Source organism: Phasianus colchicus, chromosome 11 (genome assembly GCF_987193195.1).
Source record: "Phasianus colchicus chromosome 11, bPhaCol1.hap1.1, whole genome shotgun sequence".
Lineage (NCBI taxonomy): Eukaryota > Metazoa > Chordata > Aves > Galliformes > Phasianidae > Phasianus > Phasianus colchicus.
The window spans coordinates 7,533,839-7,557,933 of record NC_143446.1 but is presented as its reverse complement, the minus strand read 5'-3'; the positions used below and the strand labels follow the sequence as shown (position 1 = coordinate 7,557,933).

Here is a 24,095-nt window from a genome sequence, read left to right as displayed (position 1 = left end):
AACAGGGAATGAAAGTTCATCTGACATAAAGCAGAGCTGAGCAGCTTGTTCCTGGGTCCCTGGCACTTCAGCACGTCTGTGCTGTGCTCAGGCTGTCTGTGTGCTCAAGGTCACAGCCCCATGGCCGTGCTCATGGTGGTGTCCTCACAGGAGGTGCCGTGCAGCTGGAGGCTGCGCCCATCGCTCACAAACCCATGGCTGCACAGCACCCTTCTGTTCCCCCTGGCCCAGAGTCAGGTGGAGCTCAGCAGGGTGGCAGCTGCCGTGTGAGCACAGTGCGGGCAGGGGCTGTGCTCTGTGCTCGGCACTCTGCTCCATCTGTTTAGCAGCTCTCTCAGCCGTTTATTTATTCACCTGTTTTAAGGGGAGGATACCCAAATGGCCTTCCTGCCTTCAGAGAATTCATAGAGTCATCACAGAATCGTTTGAGTTGGAAGGCACCCTTAAAGGCCATCTGGTCCCACTCCCCTGCTGAACAGAGACACCCACAGCTCCATCAGGTGCTCAGAGCACAAGCAGCCTGACCTGAGGTGTCTGCAGGATGAGGCACGTCCACCTCTCCGGGCAACCTGTTCAATTCAGTGTTTTGAGGTTTTTAGGAAAAAAAAAGAGAACATAATGGGCTGAGCATTTTTCTCATAAATAATTTGATTTCTATTTTAAAAGGGATCAGATATTGAGCTGTGTGGTTTTGAAGACTTCTGTGAGGCCAACTGTTATCCTCTGTACAAGCAATGGAGCATCTTCGTAGGCTGTGTAACAAGCCTCCTGCAGCCAATAGCCGGGCTGGGCAGGGAGCAAAGAGCTGAGACTTGCGGCGAAGCCAAAAAGGAAGAGAGAGAAAAAAAAAAAAGCCCAACCCAACCAGCCCGCAGGCGGCGGGGGGGGCGGCTCGGCTCCGCTCGACTCTGCAGCTCCCCCCCCCGGCTTTTCCTTTCGCTTCGAGGCCGCCCTGACCTCGGCGCAAGGAGAGAGCCGTTCCGCGCCGCCCATGGGCCATGCTCTACCGGAGCCGTGAGTGCGGGACCGGCGTGCCGACCCGACCCGGGGCTGCGGGGCTTGTGCTCGGGGGCTGCGGGGTGAAGCCGGGGGTTCTGAGGCTTCTGCTCGGGGCTGCCTGCATGCCGGACGTTCAGGCTTGGCGGAGGGAGCACAGCGTGCAGTTGAAGCTTGTAAAGCGCGTCTCTTCGCGTTTCCTTAAGCACGGGAGTTTGTACCGCCAGACATCTATTCCCGTTCGGTCGTGGGAAAATAACAAGTGAGATTGCGATGTAACAATTAACGGATAAATAAGAAAACACTGCGTGCTGGGGCTGCCTCGGCAAGGGTAACATTTAGCAAATAAAATAACTCCATAAGTAAACAGATTGGGAAGAAGCAGGAGGAAACAGCCGCGGCTTTGGAATCAGCCGACAGGAAATGCACGGCTGCCCGCCGTGCGGGAGCAGCTGGGGTGGGCTGCCCAGGGGCCGAGCTCCAGCAGTCCCTGTGCTTTGGAAGTGGCTTTTGCCTTCAGGTGCTCTGGGAACACGCGGGATCTGTGCCCACAGCACAGGGGTTTGTGGAGCTGACTGTTCCAGCCCATCGCTGCTGCTGGTCCTGAGGACGGGGCGCAGCCCTGTGCTGAGTGCCATGGCACCATCCTTGGCTTGGAGCTGGATGGTGACCTTAAAGGTCCCCTCTGACCAACACCATCCCACGGTGCGATGACCTCAGGAGGGGATGCAGTGGGCAGTGCTACCAGGGCCTCAGCACAGTGCTGTGTGAGTGGGGCATGGCCACGTTTCCCCTGGCACCCTGAGCCCAAGTCACACTGTGCAGGGGAGGCTCAGTGGCATACGTGCCATGGGTGTGAGCAGGAGCTATATTTAACCACCGGTTCCTGTATCATCAGAGCTGATGGGACAAAAATACCTCCAGTCAGTGCATGCTGCAGCTCTCCTGGAAGCTCCACTTCACCCCGTGCTCAGTACTCATGGGGGAGGCTTTGCTCTGTGCCATGCTGGGTGTTTCCAGTTCTGCCCTTGGGGTGCTGGTGGAGGTGCCAGGGGAGTGCTGTGAGTGGCTGTGTGACAAGGCCATGTATCACTGTATGTGCCATCCCACTGCTGCAGCAGAGAGGTGAAAACCTTAAGAGTGTGGTGAAAGGAGATATAAAGTGACAGTGCCTCTTTCTGTTGCCACAAGGTCAAGATTCCTATGTGCTGTAATAATAGTGGTAAGTCAAAAATCTGCTTTCATGCTGCTCAGAAAATCTGACTTCCTGAAGGTAAATGGCACAAACTCTGGATGCTTGTACCCTATCCATTTTCTCAAGGACAGGCACCATAAACATCACTGTATTTTGCAATTTTAAAAATACTTCAGTGAGTTTTTTATTCTATATTCTTACGCTTTCTAAAGGTAAGGAGGCTGCTTCCCTTTTAGGAAGGAGTTGTAGGATGTAGGATATCACAGGGCTTGTTTGTTAGTGGAGGTACTCATGGCAAGATGGGCTGCAGGAGCCCTGTGCTGCAGGCAGCTCCCATACAACACAGGGAGGTGACACCGATGGATGCCTCAGGCTGGAGGGCAAGAACACAGCAGTGATGGGTGATGCCTGGAGGTACTGCAAGGACTTGGGATGTGCTGCCTTCATCAGGGCTGTACCAGGTGCTGCAGTGCTAGGAGCTGCTCACAGCTCACTCTGTACCTTTGCCATATAAGGATGGAAGATTCCCCCATACATTACAAAAATATCAGATTTTTCAGTAAAAGAAAATAAACCCGCAGTAATAAATAGTATCTCCTTATCGTAATTTGCAAAGCCAAGGTTCAGCCTTGCTTCTCTGCAGGGTTGGCAGCCAGGAATGGCACATTGCCTCCATGAGTCAACGGGTAATTAAATGTTTATGGAATGTTGTGCTAATGAGAGCTTTAAAACACACGGAGTTCCTGTGCTTCCTCGTGAAGAAGTTATATCCGGGATTTGAACAGTTAAACTATTTGTGGAAAAAGCAAATCGTGGCCGTGCTAATTCCGCAATTAATCGTTACAAACCTCACAGCTGGGAAGTGTGAATTCCTGCTCTCGGCCCTCACAAGGCGCTTAACGCCGGCTCAAGGTGTTTTTCACAGCACTGAGCCCCCATCCCCAGCACAGCCCCAGCACAGCCCCAGCCCAGCGGCGGCCGCACGGGGGCGGTGGCGCGGGGCGGAGCGGGACGGGGCGGTGCTGCCCGGCCCCAGGGCGGCCCCGGAGCGCTCGGCAGCAGGAAGGGCGCAGCCCAGGGCCGGGCCGGGCCGCTATGCTCGGTGAGTGCGGGGCGGGGGGGGCTGCGGGAGCATCGCTTCAGGGCCGCCGCTCGCGTCCCGATAGTCGCGTCCCGATAGTCGCCTCCCGGCGCGGCGGTGCCGGGTGTTCTGCTGGCGGTGCCTGTGCGTCTCGTGTGTTTTTCGGAAGTTTATTTGTATTTTTTTTCTTGGAAGCCCCGTCGTTACGTGTCCGGGCTCAGCGCACGGGGCGCTCCGTTGGCACGCAGCCGCTCACCTGTGCCATCGCGCGTTTCTCAACGCCGTGTTTTGTAAACTTGGGATCCCCGCTCTGGGGCCACCCCTGCAGCTGCTGCAGCTTCGGAGCTCGTTTTCATCCGTGAGTCACAGCCCGTGAGTCACCGGGCTGCGGGTGGCATTCGGGAAGCGGCGGTGCTGCGTAACCTCAAGTCCTTGGCAAGTGCGCGGCGATGCCGGGCTGTGTGCGAGCCTAGCGCTGGCACACGAGGGCTCCATCCCGGCGGGACATGTGAGCCTGTGCTGAGCCTCGCGGTCACTGAATGGAAATAGGCGTGGGTTTGAACTTCAGCATATGCATTTTTCCGCTGCAAGTGGGGAATTCGTAATGGATGTGGGCAGAACAACCCACCTCGAGGCAGCAGCTGTAAGCCAGATCCCACAGCTCAGCTGGCACACAGTGATGGAGGGGAATGTGCCACTGACACACAGGCTTCTGCTCATTAGGATCAAGCAGCTGCAAGGCACCGTGCTCCTGTTTACCAAAAGGCCCGTTACCTCTCATATGGAGCGTAGAGAAAAGTCTACAAAGAAGCACCACGTTCAACTCTCAAGAGCCATTTAATGCTTTGCTTTTTTCTATTTTTAGAAGACGCTCAGATAATGCTGAGTTACCGAGGTTGCTGTCAAGGACTCTCACTGTCTGGTGACAAACTCACAGTTAGCAGCAGTTGGCCTGGAGGGAGCCTGGTGCCTCCCACCTCTCTGCACTTCCAGCCCTGGGGAGCAGAGCCATTGCTCCTCTTGGGGTAGGAGTTTGGTTAACAGTGAAGTTTGATCATCTCAGGCAACTTCTGTGCAGCCAGATTTCCTCTTAAGCCCTCCACACCCCTTCTTTGGGCTATTGAAGGGGGAAAGCCAACAACTAGATGAGTGTAAAAGCTAACATTTTGTTGAGATGCTTTAGCAGGGAGTCTGCAGAGATGCGTGCACTTTGTTGGTCACGTGCCTTAAGGTTTTAATTATCAGCTCAGCTTCGTGACATTTATGAAAATCATTGGGTATTTCTGCAGGAAGTTGCAACCTGAGCTTGCATTGCCCAGCAGATGCCACTGGAGTTTCTAGAATTGATGTTTATGAATGGTGATGAACAAAGAGGGGTTTTGTTTGTTGTGTTAAAATTTTATCTGCTTTATCTTGTCTGTCTGCTTGGTAACTTGGAGTGAAGGAGGCAGGCTTTTAAGGGAGAACAACCAGAGATCAACACCATAATAAAGATACAGTGATGTAAGAGGCAGTATCACAAGTCCTCATGCAAATATCAGTATGGTGGTTCACTGGGGCTGCCCACCTGCCCAGCTTCTGGCTTCTTTCAGGCCCCCTGGGCCCAGGCTGGGGTTGGAGCAGGGAGCACCGTTCAGTGCCACAATAGAGCATGGAGGGGCTGAGCGCAGGCCTACAAGTTTGAAATGCAGCTTGTTTGTTGTTTAAACCATGCTAGGTGTAGGTTTAAGGGTGCAACTTAAGGGTGACATGGCCATAGGGATGTGCATTTTTTTTTTTATCTGAAAGGGCAGCAAAAATAGGATGTGGAAGAGTGTACACAAAGACAAAAGTCCAGTGTGCTCTGTCCTGTTGTTCCTTAAACAGAGAGCGATTTGGAGTCTTCTATGGAAAGAATAAGCAAAAACAAAGCTACCAAGCAGTTCTTGACAGCCACTGTAACCTGATAGTTACGCTAGTGGTGTCTGATGTCTCTTGACAGAAAGCCAGTAAGCCAGAAAGCCTCCTTTGGAAGGAGGAGCAGAGGCGTGTCACAGAATGCCTTGGTTTTGCAGGGACCTTACAGCCCATCCAGCTCCAACCCGTGCTGCAGGCTGGCTGCCCCCACTGGTGCCTGCTTCTCCTGTGGGCTGTGCAGCTGGTTGTGGAGCTGCAAGCCATGGCCTCAGACAGCTGACAGTGCCGTGCACTGTGGCTGAAGCCCCAGTCTCACAGTTCTGCTGCTTGGGGAAGCGCTGGCTGAAGGAGTGTTGGTCCTTGCAATGCTGGTATGGCTCCTGCTTGGAAACAAAATTGTCATAGCATGGTGGTTTTGAATTTCCCTCTCAGTAGCTGTCACCTCTTTGAGGTCGCCCTGACCACGGCCCAATGGCCTGGGGACACCTTGCTGTTGGTGGCACTGGTGAGGACAGGAGGTGGCTGGGGCAAGCAGGGCTGTGTGGAGCAGCACGTGGGAGTCTGAAATGCATGTGTGTGCTTCCAGATATCCTTATCACTCCTGTGCAGGATGCTGCATCCCAGCCATTAGCATCAGTGACAATTTGTTTTTTTGTTTTTTTTTTTTTAAATTTAATTATTATTTTGTAATTTAGCAGCTGGTGCACTGGTTGGTGGTTCTGTGGTGCGTTCTCTCTTCCCTTGTGTACTAGAAGCTTGAAAACAGCCATTGCTCCTGTGGTTTGAGCAAAGACTTCTCCAGTTAGAGGAGAACTGGCAGGCTTCAGAAGAGGCAGGGGAGGAACTGGGTTTTGTTTTTGCTCTGGTGGTGCTGAGTTTGATGATGTCTCACTAGAATGTTTTAAACCTTGTGCCCAGTCCCCTCCCCCCAGAGTGAAGTAACCTGGGGAGGCAGTGGTACAGGTGTGTGAAGTGTCTTTGCAGGATGCAGAGAATGGAGCATCCCATGAGGCTGGGGAGCATCACACAGATGCTGGAGCCAGGCCTGAGGCATGTCCTCGGATGGCACAGGTAGCACTGTCTGCAGGGGGCATTGACTCGCTCTCTCCTTGTGTGTTTTGGCTTAGATCAGAGGAAAATGGAGACGCCCAAAAAATCTCAGTGAGACTTATGCAGTGTAATGCAATCTGCAGTGTGTGAGCGTGAAGGTTTCAGATGGCAGCAAAAAGCCCTTGATAAGACCAGTGATGATTCAGTGAATGTGTACAGATGTGCCATGAGGACACGCCGTGTTCCTGACTGCTCAGAAAAGAATGTCAGCTTAAATGTGATCTCCAGCTGGCCACAATTAGCTTCACTGCTGTAGCTGCTGCTGATAGATTTCCACGTGCTGCCTGCATGGAATGAGGCAGCGATGGAGTGTGTGGGAAGCAGAGATGATACATCAGGGCTGCTGTTATTTTACAAACTAAGATACATTCAATCTGTCGGAACCTTGTTGTTCTTTTGGCACTTGCTGTGGTTTGTTGATTGAATGTCAAGGTGTTTTTTGAAGTTATATTTCTTTGCTAGCTTGTTAGACCTCGATTTAACACATGCTTTTTATAAGGCTGCAGAATGAACGGAGTTGTTTGTGACATCCAGAGTCACTGTGGATCATGCAAGTGATGCAGAGGAGGGAGGAGGTAGCGAGGGAGGTGCACCTTACTCCCCAGAATGTAATGGCATGGGCAGACAACTTGACAGAGCCCTGTGCCCTAGCAGTGTCTCCTGGTCCTCACCTCAGCCAGTGCATCCAGATGAGTGGGTTTGAGGAGATGCTTGATTTCAGCCCTGAGTCAGATAATGTTGAACTTGTTGCAGCAAAAGGGAAGTGCAGAGCAAATAGTGCGGTGTGTTTCTAACAGCATGCTGTGAAGCTGCCTTGAGAGCCAGCAGCAGAAAGGCAAAGAATTAGAAACACATGGAAATGAGACATGTCTGTATGCAAAGAGAGAATGGAACTGGAGTACTTTTGTGCTTGTGAAATTGCAATACTCTGTGCAGTATCAACGGCCACGTGCCTTTATTTGAGTGGGAGCAACTTTGATTCTAGTGAAGCTGTGACTTCACAGTGATCACAATGACAGATTCTTGTGAACCCTTTCCTGTAAGTGCAGTTAGGGCTACGAACATGCAGAAAAAAGGGGGATGTAACAAAATTAACAAACATGATATAGAAAGGACAAGGGCTTTGCAAAGGTGCAGTGCATCACGTGTTTGTTTTCTGGCTTTTTTTTCCCCTTCATTCTTTTGTTTATCTTCTCTAAATCACAGGGAACAGAGAGCTGATGATGGTCTATTCTGGTAGTCAAAATACCATAAAATACCATAAACCTGTGTGTGTGCTTTAAGTATGGGGAAGGTACTGTGTTCTTATTCTGTTCAGTTTGGATGGAGGGGTTTGTGCAGATCAGGTGTGATGTGTGTATTTCCAGGGTTGGTGACCAGTGGAGCTGATGGAGCACACTTATGCAGGTCAGGCATTTTAATGCTTATTCCAGGCATTGTAACAGATGGTTCTGTTTCTAAATCTAATGTGAGCACAGTAACCCACAGAACATACCTGAACCTGTCTGCGTCTTTAATTTCATAGTGCACAACACTAATAGCTGTAGGGAAAGGTAGCATCTAAGAGGTGAACTCCTACAAAATCCATTACTATCAAATTGGAAACTGTCCAGAATGACAGCAAGTCTTGATTCATGTATTTGCAGATGTATGGGTTAATAAATAAAGGTGTTTTTGTGAGATGTGTATTTGAGTGTTCTGTCGTGGTTTAAAAAAAAAAATTACTGCTTTTTAAATGCTTGTTCTCCCCTCTCCCAGGTGATGTGGAAGGGAAGTTTTCCTCCTTTGAACAGTTTCATGGCACTTTAACCATGTTCCTAATGTTCTGGTTTGTTTCAGTCTGGGCTGTTTACACATGGCAAATTGCTGATTTCCCTGTTAGACAAAAGGCATCACTAACTCTTGGTGGTTGGGTGATATTGGTGCCTCTTTCATTCTGTTGTGCCCAGCTTCCCTGCCTCCCATCCTGTAGCACCAGCCCTGCTGTCATCAGATCCTCAGCAGCAGGCAAAGACCAGCCCTGTGCTATGTACCAGTCACATATGGACCTGAAGCCAAATCTATGTCCTTTTGCCATTCTATGTAAGAGAGAACGTTACTTTATGAAACACATTTCCATCAATTTTTTAAAATAAAGTCTTATTTTTAAACTCTGCAATTGGACTTTGTATTTATAAATGGTAGAAAAGCTTCAGTGACTTAACTTTAGGACTGGATGGTCACTGTCAATGTATATGAGGTATTCATCAGTACTTGACATCCAAATAGTTCAGAAACTTCTTCCTTTGGAAAGAGAGAGATGCTCAGGTGACTGCCAGGAATTTGGGTACCTGTAATTCTGAGTGCATGGATCTCTGAAGTGCACGGCTGTACTGCAGTTCAGCTTTCCAGAATTAGCTGCTGGTAATCACTGTATTTTAGGTATTTAACCACTCTTAGGAAAATGAAATGTACACGATTTAAATATGGTTTGCTAAGTACTTACTGTGGTTTGTTCTTTGTGTTCTTCTATCTCTAGATCAGTCGTATTGTCACCGGCTGCAACACGACATGTATTTTCTTACAAGCAATAGCCGACTGAATGAGCAAGTGGTTGATAAAATTATTCTTCAGCTTAACAGAGTCTACCCCCAAATTCTTACCAATACAGAAGCGGAAAAGGTAACTTAATTGATTTTACTCCATCTCTGACTGTTCTGTTGTTTTTCTGCGAGCTGTTTAGTGACCCTTTAGCCCACATAATTAAAAAAGCTCACAGTCTGCCACGTCTCCCTGGGTGTTCTTTCTCATCATTAGTTGAGCTGATATTAGCAGACCTTAAGGTAGTATTCAGCACTTTTGGGATTAGTAAATGTGTCTTCACGCAGTGTGCCTCTGTGTTAAGAAAATTGTATCCCTAACTTTCAGGTAAGATGACCTCTTTTCTGTAGGTAGCAGCTCAAAGGATGGATCTGGTGTGCATGTGCTGAGTTGCTGCTTCACCCCACTGATCCCTTTTCCCAGCTATAAGTGTGGGAGCTGAGAAATGGATGGAGTTAATAACGTAACTATGTATGGAGGAAGGCCTCCTTTGCTCAAGAGCTTCAAAATAAATATGAAAAGAATATATCTTTATTTTATTTCTACACTTAGCAGACATAAATGAACTGCTTTCCTATAGGTCCAGGGAAATTTCTGTCAACTCTATTGAAAGTTTGAGAAGCTTACCATCCCCCTGTATCCATTTGACCTTGTGAGAATTTTGTCAGAATAAGGCGTGTTGTATCAGGTACACTGTATTCCTGTCCCCCTAGAGAATGAATTGATCCTAACTAAATGTACTGCAAATGTTATCTGCTGCACTGGTATGAAATCTGATGCTTTGCTGAGAGTGGTTTTGGTCACTTTCCAGATACTCTGGGATCAGTTTGATGTGGGTAGGGTGCACGTTTTCATTCTCCTGTAAGGTCTTCTAGAATTAATCATATTTTAGACCACAGAAAAAAGAGCTTTCTTCTGCAGCTGCTTGCCGTGGTGCTTGAGTAATGAGAATTCATAAATGCTGCACTGGGTATGCAGCAGTGCTGGAAGCAGTCAAATGTGTAGTCTTGGGATGGTGAACGCTCCAATATTGTGACTAATGTCATCAGTATAAAATACCTTTTTAGGTGATCACCACTGGGCAACTAAGGGAAAACCTGAAAACATTAAAATTCCGTATGGTGTACATTCATGTTTTCTGTTTGCTGTCAGAATCAAATTGTAGAGTGGCAACTATTGAATTGAATGGGGAGAAACATCAAATGTGGAGTAGCTGTCACTTTACTGGGGGGAAAAAAAATGAGGAAAGGCAGAGAAAATGTGCTCACCATCAAGAGATGCTTCCAGATGGGGCTCAGTGTATTGAAGTATCCCATGCAATATATACATAGGTTCCCTTAATTTTCTGGCCCATTGTTTTTGGAAATATAAAATGGGCTCAATTCTCTGTCATACTGTAAAATAATGTGAAATTGTTCTCTAGCTGTTGTAATCTCTTTTCTGATGAGTGCTTTTCTCTTACAGTTCAGGAATCCAAAGGCATCACTCCATACCAGGCTCTCAGATCTGATAAAGCACCTTCAAAAGAGAGGAGAGAGACACTGTCAAGAATTTTACAGGGCCCTACAGATCAATGCTGAACAGCTGTATAATGACCTGCCAAGCAGGAAAATCTTGAGTAAGTTGGCTGAGTTGTCTATTTCCTCATCAGTGAATTATGAAACCTCATTTCACTTGTTATGTTCAGATTATTTAAATGATTATTTATTTATTCCCATATGTGGATTTGACTGCATAGTTCTTGTTATTTGTTGGCTGGTGTAGGCTGCCCAAAATTCTTTGGTAGCCTTGAAATCTGAGTCTGTGCCTTTGAAACAGTTCAAGTTCTACATGTAAGATAGCAATATAACTCATATGAAGGACAGTTCCTCTTTGTAATGGTTCGCCCCTCCTGGCTTTTTTATTTTCAGTATGCTTATTCTAATCGGTAGCAAATCAGAACATTACAGTAGAGTAACCTCAGATTTGTTAATCACAAAGACCCAATGGATGGCAATCTTGCCTTTTCCTCAATGCATAGATCATCCAGTTGTGTCTAGTTGAAGATGAAGCAACCACATTGTTAAATCATGCTTCATTCATAGGTCCTTGTGATGCTGAACAGTGACACCAATCTCTGCGACATTAAATACAGGGCATATTTTGTGCAGCTCACGTGCCTGACTGATGTCCATAAAATTGCCCACCAAAAATATGTACATGTTTGGGCCTCAGTGCTTTTGAGGTACATACATATATGTAGGTTTGACTCTGTACTACAAAGGAGCTCATTTCTCTAAAGAAAGGTATCGAGTCTGACTTTACTATGTGTTGGTTTCTTCCCCCACCTGAACTGGAGACAAAGGTGTTCCAAAATGCATGGGATGTATGTTCAGGCACACTGAAATGACCTGAGCAGCTTGAGGAAAAGTTCTATGTTTAAGTTAATGAAGCTGCAAAGGGATTGTAGTATAACAAAGTCCTTATAAACGATCTCACAGCTCTAAAGCTTCACTGGACAATTGATTTCTAGTTATTAGAAACCCAGTTATGTGCCAAGGGAAATTGTAGCAATGCGGGTCAAGCTCCAGTTAGACTCAAATTGTCAAAAAGTCAATAGGTTTTAAAAACAAACAAGCAAAACAAAAGCTACTACCACCAACAAAAGCAAACAAAAAATGTATCTCCTTTATTTCTAGACTGTGGCATACTAATTACAAAAAAAAAAAAAAAAAAAAAAAGTTGTAATGATTTTTTAATGTATAACATTGTTTAGCCTTTCATGTTGAAAGAAAAGCTTTGTGTCTATCTAGCACAAATAGAAAACAGCTGGAACTACACCATTTCACTGCCTGCACAGATAGGGCAGCTTGGCAGCCTAACTTTCCAAATCCCATACTGAAATCGTCCTGAACAGGGAGACCTGTATGGATTCAGCCTCATGGCAGCTTTAAAGCATGCTTGTAATTTGCTGATCACCTTGCAGAAGTCATGCCCATAGGGGGGATGAGCTCCTCAGTCAAATAGCTGTGAATCTATCATTTTCACCTGAGAGAGAGGTGTAGAGCCACAGGTTTTTCTGCCAAACTGACTGACAGCCTTTAGTAATTAACAGCAACTAGGAATGTAATTTTAAGACTATTCTGATGGTTTAAGTTCTGTTAATATTCAGTACTTCTTAAGTTCTACAAGCCATTTCTGAAAATGAGATTTAACTTATCTGTAGATTTTAGCCAAGTCCTGCCTACATCCCATAGAGAAGTTAGCTGGGTGCTTGTAATAGCATAGCTGTGCCCAAGGCCATCTGGACCCATAAAAACCTTGCTGGAGGCTGTGTGATGTTGAGACAATGACTCTCCCATTGCACTGTGCTCTGTCACACCTGGACAGGCAGCAGAAAGGAAATTTGCACAGTGCTGTTAGCCAGAGCAGAAGCATGTTCAACTTTGCACCTTGGTGACTGATATAGGCTGGTTTAGCAATAGAAATCAGTATATTAGTTTAAAAACAGGCTGATTGTGGTCCCCCCAAACCACTGGCTGCTATTGCATTATGCAGAGGGACTCCAGGGAACAGTCATTGCTAACCTGGGGAATTTGTTCTAAGGACACAGGTCCAACTGAGGCAAGCAGGCTTTGTAAGCACCTGAAGAAACATTTTGGGGACACTGGTGATCTGTAGCTTGGACAAAATAGATTACATGCCATAGATTACATGCAGCTGTGCATGTGAAAAGTATTTTCCACGCAGATTTTGTTCTTCAAAAAACAAACAAAACCTTCAAAATTTGTGCGAGAACAACGTTTCTTTGCCTCAAATACAATGTTGGAAGTGAGATGCTCAGCAATGTCTACGAGTTCCCACTAGAGGGTGGGGAAGGCACATGGCACAGATCTGTCAGAGCTACCGAAGCCAAATGGGTTTTCCATGTGACTCAGAGAATGTTTTTATTTCTCTCTGAGCTGACGTGAGCTAGAAGGATAAAGGATCCGCTCAGTTCTGCCCAATGGTAGCTTGACAGGAGTGCAGAGCTGGAAGTGTGAGGAATTGTGTGCTAGGTTATCTGGAGAAGACAGCCCTCAAAACACGCAGGCTGCATGCGTGATTGCCATTGGCAGAGTACATCGTGGGGGCTCTGCAGCAATTCTTTCTCCTTCAATGACTCCCAAATGTGCAGCCAAGTGGTTGCAATGCTGCTGCTCTGCAGGAGGGCCATGCTGACCCCCCCCCCCCCCCCCCCACGGGATGGGAGACGTGCAGAAATGGGAGGAGAATCAGGCTGGGCCTGCTTCAGTGAAGCACACGTACAACTTGGATACTTTACTCCACAGCAGCTTCCTTAGTGTTCTCTCACCCATCCTGGCATGCCCAAGGAGAGCCTAAATGCCTGTCCTGTCTCAAGCGCTTCCAAAGGCTGTTTTGTCATTCCTTTTTCCTGCAAGTGCGGAGGGTTAGCTTGGAGTATACCTTCATGGCTGGGCTCTAAGTGAAGGAAGAGACCTAGCAATACTGCTGCCTTCTGAGACCTTGTGGTTTCAAGTAAATGGCTTCATTGCTGCTAACTCTTGGAAAGCTTAAGGTCAGCCTTATTTTCTACTTGAGTTCACAGAAAAACGTCATCTAGAGGCAAAAATTACTTATGCCAAATGTTAGTATGTATTCCCTCCAGATTTCAAAAGAGACTGTATGTGTATTTAGCCAAGAGCAGAATTTGGAGAAGCAATGTGTGCCAAGCAGTTTGCTGCGAGGGCTCCGTCTGCCAGATACACCCATGCCCAGAGATTTACTCAAGAACAGAAAGGGTGGTGATACATTCAATCAGAAGGTTGTTCTCAGATTAGCACGTGCTTTGGCTCACAAATGTTTTGTCTGTGTTACGCTACAAGTTTCTGGCATTACGGAAGGAGCATTTCATGCTTTCCTCACTTGGGAAGCAGTTTGACTGCTCCAAAGTACTCAAGTGTGCCAGGGCTTTTCAGTCGGTGTCCCTTGTGTGTGAATCCAAGAGCTGCTGTATGTAACCTTCCTTCTGTGGGTAGGGCTTAAGCAGATGGGAGGTGCTGCTGCAACTGCTGACAGCTGTTCACAGTGCATTCAAATGACCTGTGGCTGTCTTTTGATCAATATATATCCAGGTGTAACTGTAGCAATGATTCACTTCTGGAGGGGCTAATATTTCATGTCAAAAAGAGGTATTTTTTGGCCATGTGATATTTTGCATGTGCTTATTATGTTTGTGTTTGCTTGAGCTGAATACTAACTTCTGATATGTTGCTTTTATTTCTAGAAACCACAGATTCCGCAGAGATAGACACTGACAAGGAGAAATGTATGCTAAATGACAGGGGTAAATAAATGCACACAGTGTCACTTTACGGAATGGCTTTTCAGATTATGATGCGATTTATTTTATTATATAATTTGCATTTCATGTAACGTAGTTTGTTTTACGATGTCTTTACTGTCACCATCTAAGTAGAATGAATGGAGGGAAGCTCACTGAGCTGCTGCTGAGGCAGCCAGTGCCAGGAAATTCAAGAGACGAGTTTAATCAATATTTACAGTGATATTTTTACTTGTGTTGTTCTAGCTAAGCTGTTCATTTGCTATGATTTCTCCAGTGCTTGAATAGTAAAGGCTATTCTACTGCTGTGATTTTGCACAAAGCCATCTTTTTTTATATTTTTGTATAGCTTTCAGTTTTTTTTTTTTTATTTTTCCAATTTAAGTACAAATCCTTTGAAAAAAAAAAAAATCAAAAAACAGATGAGCAAGAGTAAACTTAGGTACATTTGCTGTAGAATAACCTGTTACACTTTCTTCCTCTTCCTTTCTCAATGCCCAGATTACAGGGAGGTCAGTAATTTTAGTCACTAGAAGGTGTTTTGAAAAGGAATTGAAGAACAAAAGAAACTGAAAGAAAGATAAAGATTTTTTTTTTTTAAAATTCATCGTGACCTTTTTCTCATTTAAGTTTTAGTTGATGTTTTATTTAAAAATTTCCATTTGATTATGAGAGATCAAGAGTCTTATATAAGTTTCTGTGGCAGTTTTTGCCCCGGAAGAAGGCTGAAATGAAGGGCAAAGGCACATTTTAACTGATTGTGTGGTTTTGTTTGGGTGCTTATTCCTTTGAATACTCTAATGTGGTTGGCTCCACTGACTTGTTAGTCTGGATTGACAGGTGCAGTTTAAATGTAGTGTAGTCATAGCATATCATAAATACAAATAGAATATTAGATGATAAAGAGGCAGATATAAATCTTTGAGGTCTTTGCTAATGGATAAGCATGAATTAGAAAGGTTCCATTGAACATCAATACTGAGCATCAGCATTAAGCTGTGTGTAATTCCGGGCAGACACGTAAAAGCAGTGTTTCCAGTGAGATTTGTTTGAGGTATGCGTGAGGCGCTGCATTTCAGAATTGTGAACAGGAACAAGAATATTTGCTTTTGTCATGAAAGCATCATTTGTGGAACATCTGTGTATATACATAATCACACACAGTCCTTTCCTGCTCCATTTTATATGGAGGCGTGCACAAATGCTATTGGAATAAGCGAGACATAAAGCCACAGGAATCGAGTGAGTGATGCCGAGCATCAGCAATGGAACTGATGCTTGGCAGTGCCTGGGCTTCTGGCATCAGCTCTGTTCTCTTTCTCCGGCGTTTGCTATTTTTATGGAGCCTGATCCTGCACGCTTTGTACAGAAGGATGATGAGGTGTGATTGAAGCCAGTGGTGCAACAGGATTCAGAGAAAGCAGCAATTTCAGTGCCAGACAAAAGGCAAAGAAAGGGAACAAACAAAACCCTAAAAACTTGCTTGTAGGGAATTGTAGTTATCTTGTGGTGTATTTTCACAATACTATTTGGTTGTAGCATTTAAAGGGTTTCTTTGCACCAAGTTTTAGGCTAAGAAAATTCCTCAGAAGGCTCTCACTTCCATTTGCTAGAACACAGGTGAGCAGAGATGAACAATGAATGGTGTCAAAGTAACTGTAATAAAAACTAATTACAGCACAGTAAATGTTCTTCATAGTACGTTAGCTACAGCACATACATAATTGTGAATGTGTTAACCTCATTTGAGTACACTTAGTTATGCATATTAACAGCAATCGATGATTTATGAACTGAGATAAACTTTCACTGCTCTGCTCTGTCTTAATGGGTTCCCTTTTCCATTTCCTCTAGGCCCGGTGTTCTTCCTCGCCTGTTTCAGTGCGGCAGCAGGATTTGCCTTGTTTTGGTATTGCTGTAACTCAGGTAATCTACCCTGGTATTTTTCCTGTTGATTGCCTTACTTCAGCACTGCACTTCTCAGTCTAACACAGCTTACTTAATAGAGCGGGTCAAGGTGTCATCATTCATTAATGAGGTTAGGATGCAAACTGCACTTCAGACATGCCGAGATATAAATAATGGATCATTTGTCGACAGAGGATGCCACAAATAGGGGCTCTTTTAAAAGTCAGTCATCACGTGAGCTCCTGTTGCTATGGCAGTGGGTCACAGTTCCCAGCAGCCACGAGGCAGAGGCAGAAGGCAGGACCAAACCTGCTGGCCCCACACCTCTAGGGAGCCATTTGCAGAGCTGGGACTCGGTGCAGTCACTGAGCCTGAGCACCTGCAGTGTTCACCCTGCAGTGCTGGGTGTTTGCCATCCCTGCCCACTGGGAGCTTCTGTTTCACGCTGCAGATACCTGCTCCACTTCCCAGTCCTGCCTGCTGCTCTCCCAGAGAGTGATTCTTAGCAGAAAGGTGTTGGTGTGTGCTCCTGGATTGACTCTGGTGAGCCACTACCAGTGGGAGCAGGCAGCTGGTTCAGAGGGATCCTTTTGTGCCTCTGCAGTGTGGGAGGTGCCACTCTTCATGTGGTAGGTGGGGAGCAGAACTCAAACTTCATGTTGGATCGGTGCCGTCTGCTCCTCATTTCCTGCTCACAGCAGTCACAGTTGGGTGTTGGTGTTGACATTTTTCCAGGAGCTGTGGGTTGCTGACCCTGATCTGTAGCCAAGCTCATGGATGTTTGGGCTGCGTTCCCTTTCATTCCCAGTCCCTCAGCAGGACTTTCCCTGGAGTCAGGGTTTAAGACTAAAAGGGAACCATTAGGCCATAGAGGCTAACCCTAGTGCTTCATTAGCTGCCTTTGCCTTCCTTCACCAGTATTTAGTACCAGCATTTTCAAAAAGAACCCCAAAAAACTTCCATAACTTCCCTTGATCCCAATTAATTATTCATAGCTCCCAAGTTCCCAGAGCTCCCCAGGTCTTTTCTTTTCAGTTTTTGTTTCTCTTTCCTGTACCAATGCAATGTCTCTACTCCCCCGCAGTAATGGCCACCAGAGCCAGGTCCTCACACTGCCCAGGGCCATGCTTGGGTGCAGAGCTGCTGCCATCCCTAGCTCAGTAGCCTCCTGTTTGTGTGTCTGCAATTGCAGCAATGCTGGTATTCACCGTTATCCTGCCTTGGCAGCCGATGCATGCAATATTGAAGGAAACAGGCTTTCCTCTAGAGTAATTTTTGTATTGATTTTTATTTTTTGTAGATGCTGCTCACTAGCTGGAATGAAATTTAACTGTGTTCATGTTCTCTTTCCTCCCGTCTTCATTTCTGTTTTAGATGCAAAAGTCATAGGAAGATCCAGGAGAATCTTGGGTTTTTCTCCTATTATCATAGGAAGACATGTTAGAAATATTTGTATGTTGTATTTGGAAGACATCTCAAGAAATTAAGGAAAAGCTGCCTCTTCGCTTAGACATCTGTACAGTGTATCTGCCAAGGGAAAGCAACGGTGCATGAATATTAATGTACTATACTCTCATACCAAAGATTTTATTAACTAGCTTCATCAATAATTGTGTTGCCTCAAGATGTATTCAGATTTTCAGCTATATATGTCCTTCCTTGTGGGAATGGACCATTTATTTTTGTAAATGCTTATTTTAAAATATTTATCATTTGGATAAAAGTATTTTTAATACAAACTCTGAAACGATATCCTATCTGATCACAGGTTTGCATATGTGTATTTTATACTGAAATGAAGGAACAGAACTGTTTAAGGAATGCTAGCCTGTCTTTTATGGTAATTAATTTAAGAAAAGCACTTAAAAAAAAAAAGAAAAAGAAAAAGAAAAAACCAAAACCACACACACTCAAAGCCTTACAAAGAAATTGATCTCTATCTCAGGACTGTCTGTTTTGTCTGGATCCTTTATATTTACTACCTGAGCTCAGGTGGGCACTGGCTCCTGCAAATCTTTTCAGTGCCAGTTATCTCTGTATGCCTAGCCATACACATGTCCTTGCCATGTGTTGTAGTCCTTCTGTTTGTGCATCCTTCCACCTGCATTGTTCACCTCGTGTTTAACTGTTTGCCGTGGTTTGAATGCACTGGAACTCATGCAGGCCAGCACCCAGCCCATGAATGTTCTGGGGGACTGCAAGGTCAGATCTGAAGCACTTGAAATTACCAGGGAGACTTCTCAGATTTAGCTTTATCTTTTCCAAGTGGGGTGTTTTGGGAACTGGACATCCAAGAAACTGAAGTAATCCACAGCGTTTTGCAGGGATGTCAAATTGTGACTTTATATTTTTTTAATGGCCAAAAATATGTCTACCTATTTGGAGAGCCTGAGGTTGCTCATAATGCCATTTTGGTTTTATGCTTTTCATCTGTAAGTTGGAACCTGAAAAACTTGCCAATACCATCTTCAACATACAGAATAAGATCAGAGTTTTCGAAGGAGGTTCAGGGTGATAGGGCTGTAAGTTAAGCACACAGGGTTTATGACTCTAACCATGGTCCTGCCTAGCTCAGTATAAATGGCAGTGGGAAGTGGCATTGGCAGTGGGTAGTTCTTCAGTTGCTTGCTCAAGAGTGTAAAGAATTTGGCGAGGGGATGGGACTGTGTGTGACGTGGTGAGAAAGATGCTTTGTCTCTTCTTTCGCTAGAATGAAAATTCCAAATCAAATTTGAAAGCTGTTAGAATTTCTATTGGGATCCTTCAGTGCGTGGTGCCTTGTGCTGTAGCTGCTACTTATTCAGGCAGCCATCCCGTGGAAGACTAAGTGGTTTTCTCAAAACATTCAGATTAAAGATTGCCTTCCAGCTGTAATCTTCATTCGTGCTATAAAAATGTCATCATTTTCTCCCAAGCAAATCATCTCACAGTAGCTATATTTCTTTCCAGGACAACTCACCAGACAGTAGCAAGGGTGTAGTCCAAAAGAAGAATTGTGTACAGGGCCAAGTTTCCAAATAAAAGACCCAAAGAATATTTTCAAGAAGCGTCTGAGAGATGAAAGGGTTCAACAGCTCCTGATTTCACTCTTCTGACAGTGTTTCTGCCTCCTGCACAGTGCACAGGAGGTGAAATCTCGAGTACCTCCAGGGCAGTGTTTTGTGTAGGTGGACATACCCCAGGGTCTGCAGTGGGCCACAGGATATGATACACACTTGACATCTTGATTGACAAAACCATACAAATGCCAGGCAAAGTAACACCCAGCAGGGCAGTTTTAGACTTCTTTTCCCATGTCTCCATCCCACCGTCTGTCGTGACTCCTTGATCTAATCTCCCTGGGAATCTTACTAGGGAGAGAACTCTAATGGGGGTGAGAGCATTTCCTATAGCATTGCCAAACAGCTTTTCTGCCTGAGTTGCACTATGAGCTGCTGCTGTGCTGCCTTCCATCGTGGCTTTAGTTATGTCCTGTTGCATTTGCTGTGCCTTGCCTTATGTTTAAAATGTTTTTTTCTCCAACAAACCATCTGTAATTTACGGTGTTTGGAATTAACTGTTACTCTCCCCCCTGTTACTTAAATCCCTTTTAAGGGAGCTACAAAAAAATAGATTTGAAATCCAAAGGGGTTTTAAATCTTTGCCTTAAAGCCAACTCTGAAACATCATTACAGGAACAGTATTCCATTTTACATGGAAACGTTATTCACAATATTCTCAACAGTCACATTTCATTTCAAAGCAAAGCCAGAGGTCATGATGCTGCTAGGCAGGTTCCTTCTGCTGGGGTTGTGCAGCACTTCACCCTTAAATGACAGGTTGCAAATTGTTGTGAACTGTTGCTGAATCCTGCAGAAGCTGTCACTGCCTTGTCTGAACTGCAGCAGGAGCAGTGGCTGTGAGGTTGCATGTAGCTCTCCCACTTCTTTATGCCAAGAGGCTTCCTTGAGCCTTGAAAACCATGGAGAATTGGAAAGTTTATTGAAGGCTGTGGCTGTATTTCTTCCTCTTCTTAGGTTGCTTGCGATGAGGATGTCTCTTAGGAAAAAATGCCAGGACAAGCTATCCCCAGGGCTAGGGCTGGGAGGAAGAACAAGCTCAGATTTATCCCAATACTAGTGATGACCTGACAGCAAAGAACAAAAATTATCCGTTCCTCTGTCAGTGCTAGATTTTAGTGTAAGAAGTGAGGCAAGGTTTAGAACTGTTATGTGCATAGGTTTGTGTAGCATGTAGTCTCTGGAGAAAGCAATGACTTGGTTCCTTTCCCTCCTTTTCCCTTCACTGCCGTAATCCCTACAGAAGGTTTCAAGAGGTCGGGCAGAGCTGCAGCAGGTGTTTTGTAGTTCTCTGGGGTAGAGCAGAGCGCTGCAGGTGAGCCTGTTGGGAGATATGCATTTTCTTTGAAGATTTTTCTTTCAGGAACGAATGCCATGGCTTAATACACTTCTTCTCAAGTGTGCAGGCAGATGAGGTGATAATGCTGTACTTAGTTCTTGGAGAAAGTACGTATGTACCTGCCTGGGAGTCAGGTTCTTCTGGGCAAGCATGGCTCTTCACTTCAGAATAAATTACGTAGGGCCTGGATGAGCCTGTATTGCTGCAAATTCCCAGCTCCCCTCTTAAGTCAAGCTTTGTTTGCTGCTGTAGCTGTGCTGGTATTTGGGAGTGTGCTAGCTGTGTGTGGGGGGAAGTTGTCCTGCATGTGCAAAATTCAGTAGGTGGCTGAGCACGCAGAGGATAGAGGATGTTCTTGCAAACGCTGTGGTAAACATATGGTAGACATAGAGGAGCTAATAGAAAGCAGTCCTGTTTTCAGCTTAACCTCTCACATTGTGCAGCTCTGGTTGGAGAAGAAAAATATTTGCTTTTCTCCTGCAGCATAAGGAGCAGCATGGGCTGAGGAGCCCAGCAGTTCTGATGTCTGCAAACATAGCACTGGGGAGAGGTGGGCAGGAGGACTGACATCTGACAGACTGACAGACAAGAGTGGAAGCATGCGGGTTCTCAGCAGTGCCCACAAGGCTGTGCCAAAGGGCTGACTGCAGCTCTGGGGAGACCAGCCCCTCACTGCTGTCCCACTACCCACCCCAAAGTCTTCCTTCCTCGCTTTTTTTCACGAATGGGCATTTTGATTTAAAGCAAAGCTGAACTGCCTGCGGTTGTCTCAGCCATGGTGTCCGTGCTGCCGAGGTCACAGCAGGATTGCTGGGCAGCCCCAGGCAGTGAGCAGGCAGGCCGAGCAGCTCAGGCAGACTGGGCCGTCTGCATCCCAAGCTGGGAGACGAGGTGACAGCTCACACTATCAGTGTGCACAGCTCCATGTGCAGACAGCCTGCTATTTAAAGTGCTTCAGTGCTGGCTGGTGTACCTGCTAGCGAGGGCTCTAATGAGGTGATCATTCACTGCAGAGCGTGCGGGGCTGCTCGATAGCTGCTGCTGCCACTGCCTAGGCAAAGTTGTCTTCCTTAAGTTCTTTCTTTCTTTTTTTTCTTATACTGTAATAATTTGAAAACATTAAAGCATTTGGTTAAAAACTGCAGTTGCAGATGCCTTGTACTGCTGTTCTTCATAATCAAAAGTTACTCTGAAAACATACCTTGCCTTAGCTGTGTGATCAAGTGTTGCTGTTACACGAAGAAACAGCAACTGTTTGCTGCACTGCACAGGGCCTGTGTTTTGTAATCATTTATCCTCACATATGTCTTCTTTAATTCTGTAAGAATTAATGGCATTCATTTTTTTTTAATGTGAAGCTGGCCATGTAAACTGTAATAAAGTCTGTACTGAGCAAAGTGCTGCTGTGTGTTGTGATGTGCTCTGCCCTTCCCACAAGGGCCCCAACGCCTTGTCCTCATGGCGGCTGTCTGCCTGCTGCTCTCCAGTGCTCGATTTGCTGTGGGACACGTGGGAGGCCCTGGCTTGGCCTCGGTTTGACAACCCTATGAATCATTGCCTGTTGAGGCTGGTGTGGGTCCTAAAGCTACGTTGCAGGAGGTGGCTCAGCTGGGTTTACCTCGACCACTCCTAAGGGGACGGCAGGTGGAAAGAGCACACAGACTTGTTAGCGGCCTGTTCTTGTGTGTGAGCTTGAGGGGAGTCTTGCCAAGTGGCAGTGAACAAGAGGGTTGTGGCTGAGCCATTGCGCTCCTTTGCAGTGTGTCTGCTGGGTGTGCTGGACAGAGGCCTCCCATGCCAGCCTACATGAGGTTCCTTAGGGCAGGAGGGCAAGGAGCTCTTCCCATAGTCATCACCACAGCCAGGATGTGTGTGACAAACCGGCATGGCTGCACAAACCTCAGTAGCTCTATACCCCAGATTTCATGGAGCAGAAGCACAGAGCGGGGCCCTGCCTTGCTGCGTGCGCATGAGAGCATTTCAGGTGAGTCCCAAACTGCCCCTTCTATTTCGGAGCACAGGCCTTGCTAGTCTGCAGCTGTAAGAAAAAGCTTTCCTACATTTTGGTGCTGCTAAATCTTTAATACCATCGCAAAGCAGAAACCTCTCAGAGCTGGGCTGCTCCATGCGGGCTGCTGGTGAGGCTGTGAGCCACTGTAGGTGCACAAGCCCTGTGCACCTCCTGCCCTGCAGCCTCCCACAGCAAGCAGGGGCTTCCTGCCCCACTTACTGCAACCATTCCCACCCCAGCCCTCTATTGCCCCTAAAGAGGTAGGTGGGACCCAGAAACAACAAGCACACTGCTGCTGTGCCTGTGGAAAAGGAAGGGCATGGCAGCAGATGGGAAGGTGCCAGCATCTGGTCTGGATGACCGTGACCCTATGCCACAGTGGTGCTCTCAGAGGTGGCATGGCATAGGACTGCTGCTGGGCTTTCCCAAGTGATTTTCATCAGCGTAGTTTTCACAGTTCCAGCACAGATGTGAGAATCAAGTCCTTTCCAATGGCTTAAATAATTTTCTTCCTTGATGCCAAACAGTTGGGATAACACTGGGTGGTGATGGAACTGTTCCTCTCGTATATTTTTGGTGCCAGGGCAAACAGCTGGCAGTGTTTCAATAGTTCTGGTGTGGCTCTGTGTATTGTGGCTGCTGATTTACAACTTTTCTCCTAAATAATTCAGTTCTGTCCTGCCAAAAAAAAAGGGTTGGGACTGTCTCTGAGCTGAAGGAGAACTGAAGCACTCCTGGATCAGCTGCAAGGGAGACCAGGAAGAGGTTTGCTTCTCCCACGGGGCTGAGGCAATGCCCTGGGCCAGCAGCCAGGCACCAAACAGTGTGTGCCAGGAAGTTTTGCAAGAAGAAGAGTGCCATGAGAACTGATCTCTGCTTCAATAGTCTGTGGAAAGAGGAAAAAGTGAGTTCAGACTCATTCCCTGCATCCAATCACAAGGAAGGGCATTTTTTTGCCATTCCCACACGGAACCCAGATGGCAGGTTGGGCCATAGATGGTTGTGGATTCTCTAGAAGATCATGTTCCGTGTCTTCCACTGTTTGCCATGATTTGCTGGGTAACTTGTGGCTCCCCTCCTGACACACATGATCACCAGGAGCTGTGAGAAATGGGACCATGAGTGGGGCTTCCCTTGGGGCACTGGGAGGATTGGCTCCTTCCTGCCTCACTTGTTATGTACCTCAGCTGTGGAGATAGGCTCTCCCTTCTCACCTGGGGATGTGATGGGTAAGTGAATGTGGGGGAGATATATGGGCAACAGTGGAGCAAGGAAGGATGTTTGGTTCCTGTCTAGGCTGGGAGGCTCTGATAAGAAGACTGTATGATGGTTGGAGGGCTGTATGAACAAGTACAAACCTATTGGAGGATGCCTTGTTACCAGGTATGTTGTACTGAAGGCCTGCAGGGTCAGGTGGCTGGGGTGTGGGTTGTGAGCAGGTGCTTTGGAGTCAAGTGTTGCAGGGCACATTGAAGGAAGGTCGATGTATTTGTGTGTATTCAAGTAGTGTGGGCCATGACTCTTTCTGCCAAGTGGCAAATAATTACTATCTGTTGGTTTTTGGGGTACCAGTTGTTTCCGGAGGTTATTCTAAGGG

The 24,095-nt window shown here is 46.3% G+C and overlaps 1 protein-coding gene across 7 annotated transcripts in view; it reads left to right on the top strand.

The window, feature by feature from the left end:
• Positions 1-880: 880 nt before the first annotated feature.
• Positions 881-24,095, top strand: part of CARD19 (caspase recruitment domain family member 19) — a 50,511-nt gene continuing 27,296 nt past the window's right edge. Inside the window, exons 1-6 of one of the 7 annotated variants that reach the window (XM_031608510.2) lie at positions 881-1,014; positions 8,797-8,939; positions 10,323-10,476; positions 14,125-14,166; positions 16,036-16,107; positions 17,464-20,802. In XM_031608510.2, the coding sequence (XP_031464370.1) occupies positions 999-1,014; positions 8,797-8,939; positions 10,323-10,476; positions 14,125-14,166; positions 16,036-16,107; positions 17,464-17,576 (540 nt within the window). In that variant the 5' untranslated portion in view covers positions 881-998 and the 3' untranslated portion in view covers positions 17,577-20,802. Of the gene's footprint in view, positions 1,015-1,045; positions 1,259-3,179; positions 3,294-5,870; positions 7,318-8,796; positions 8,940-10,322; positions 10,477-14,124; positions 14,185-16,035; positions 16,108-17,463; positions 20,803-24,095 lie in introns of those variants that run through there. The other 6 variants (XM_031608493.2, XM_090148147.1, XM_031608502.2 and 3 more) reach the window with 6 other exon arrangements.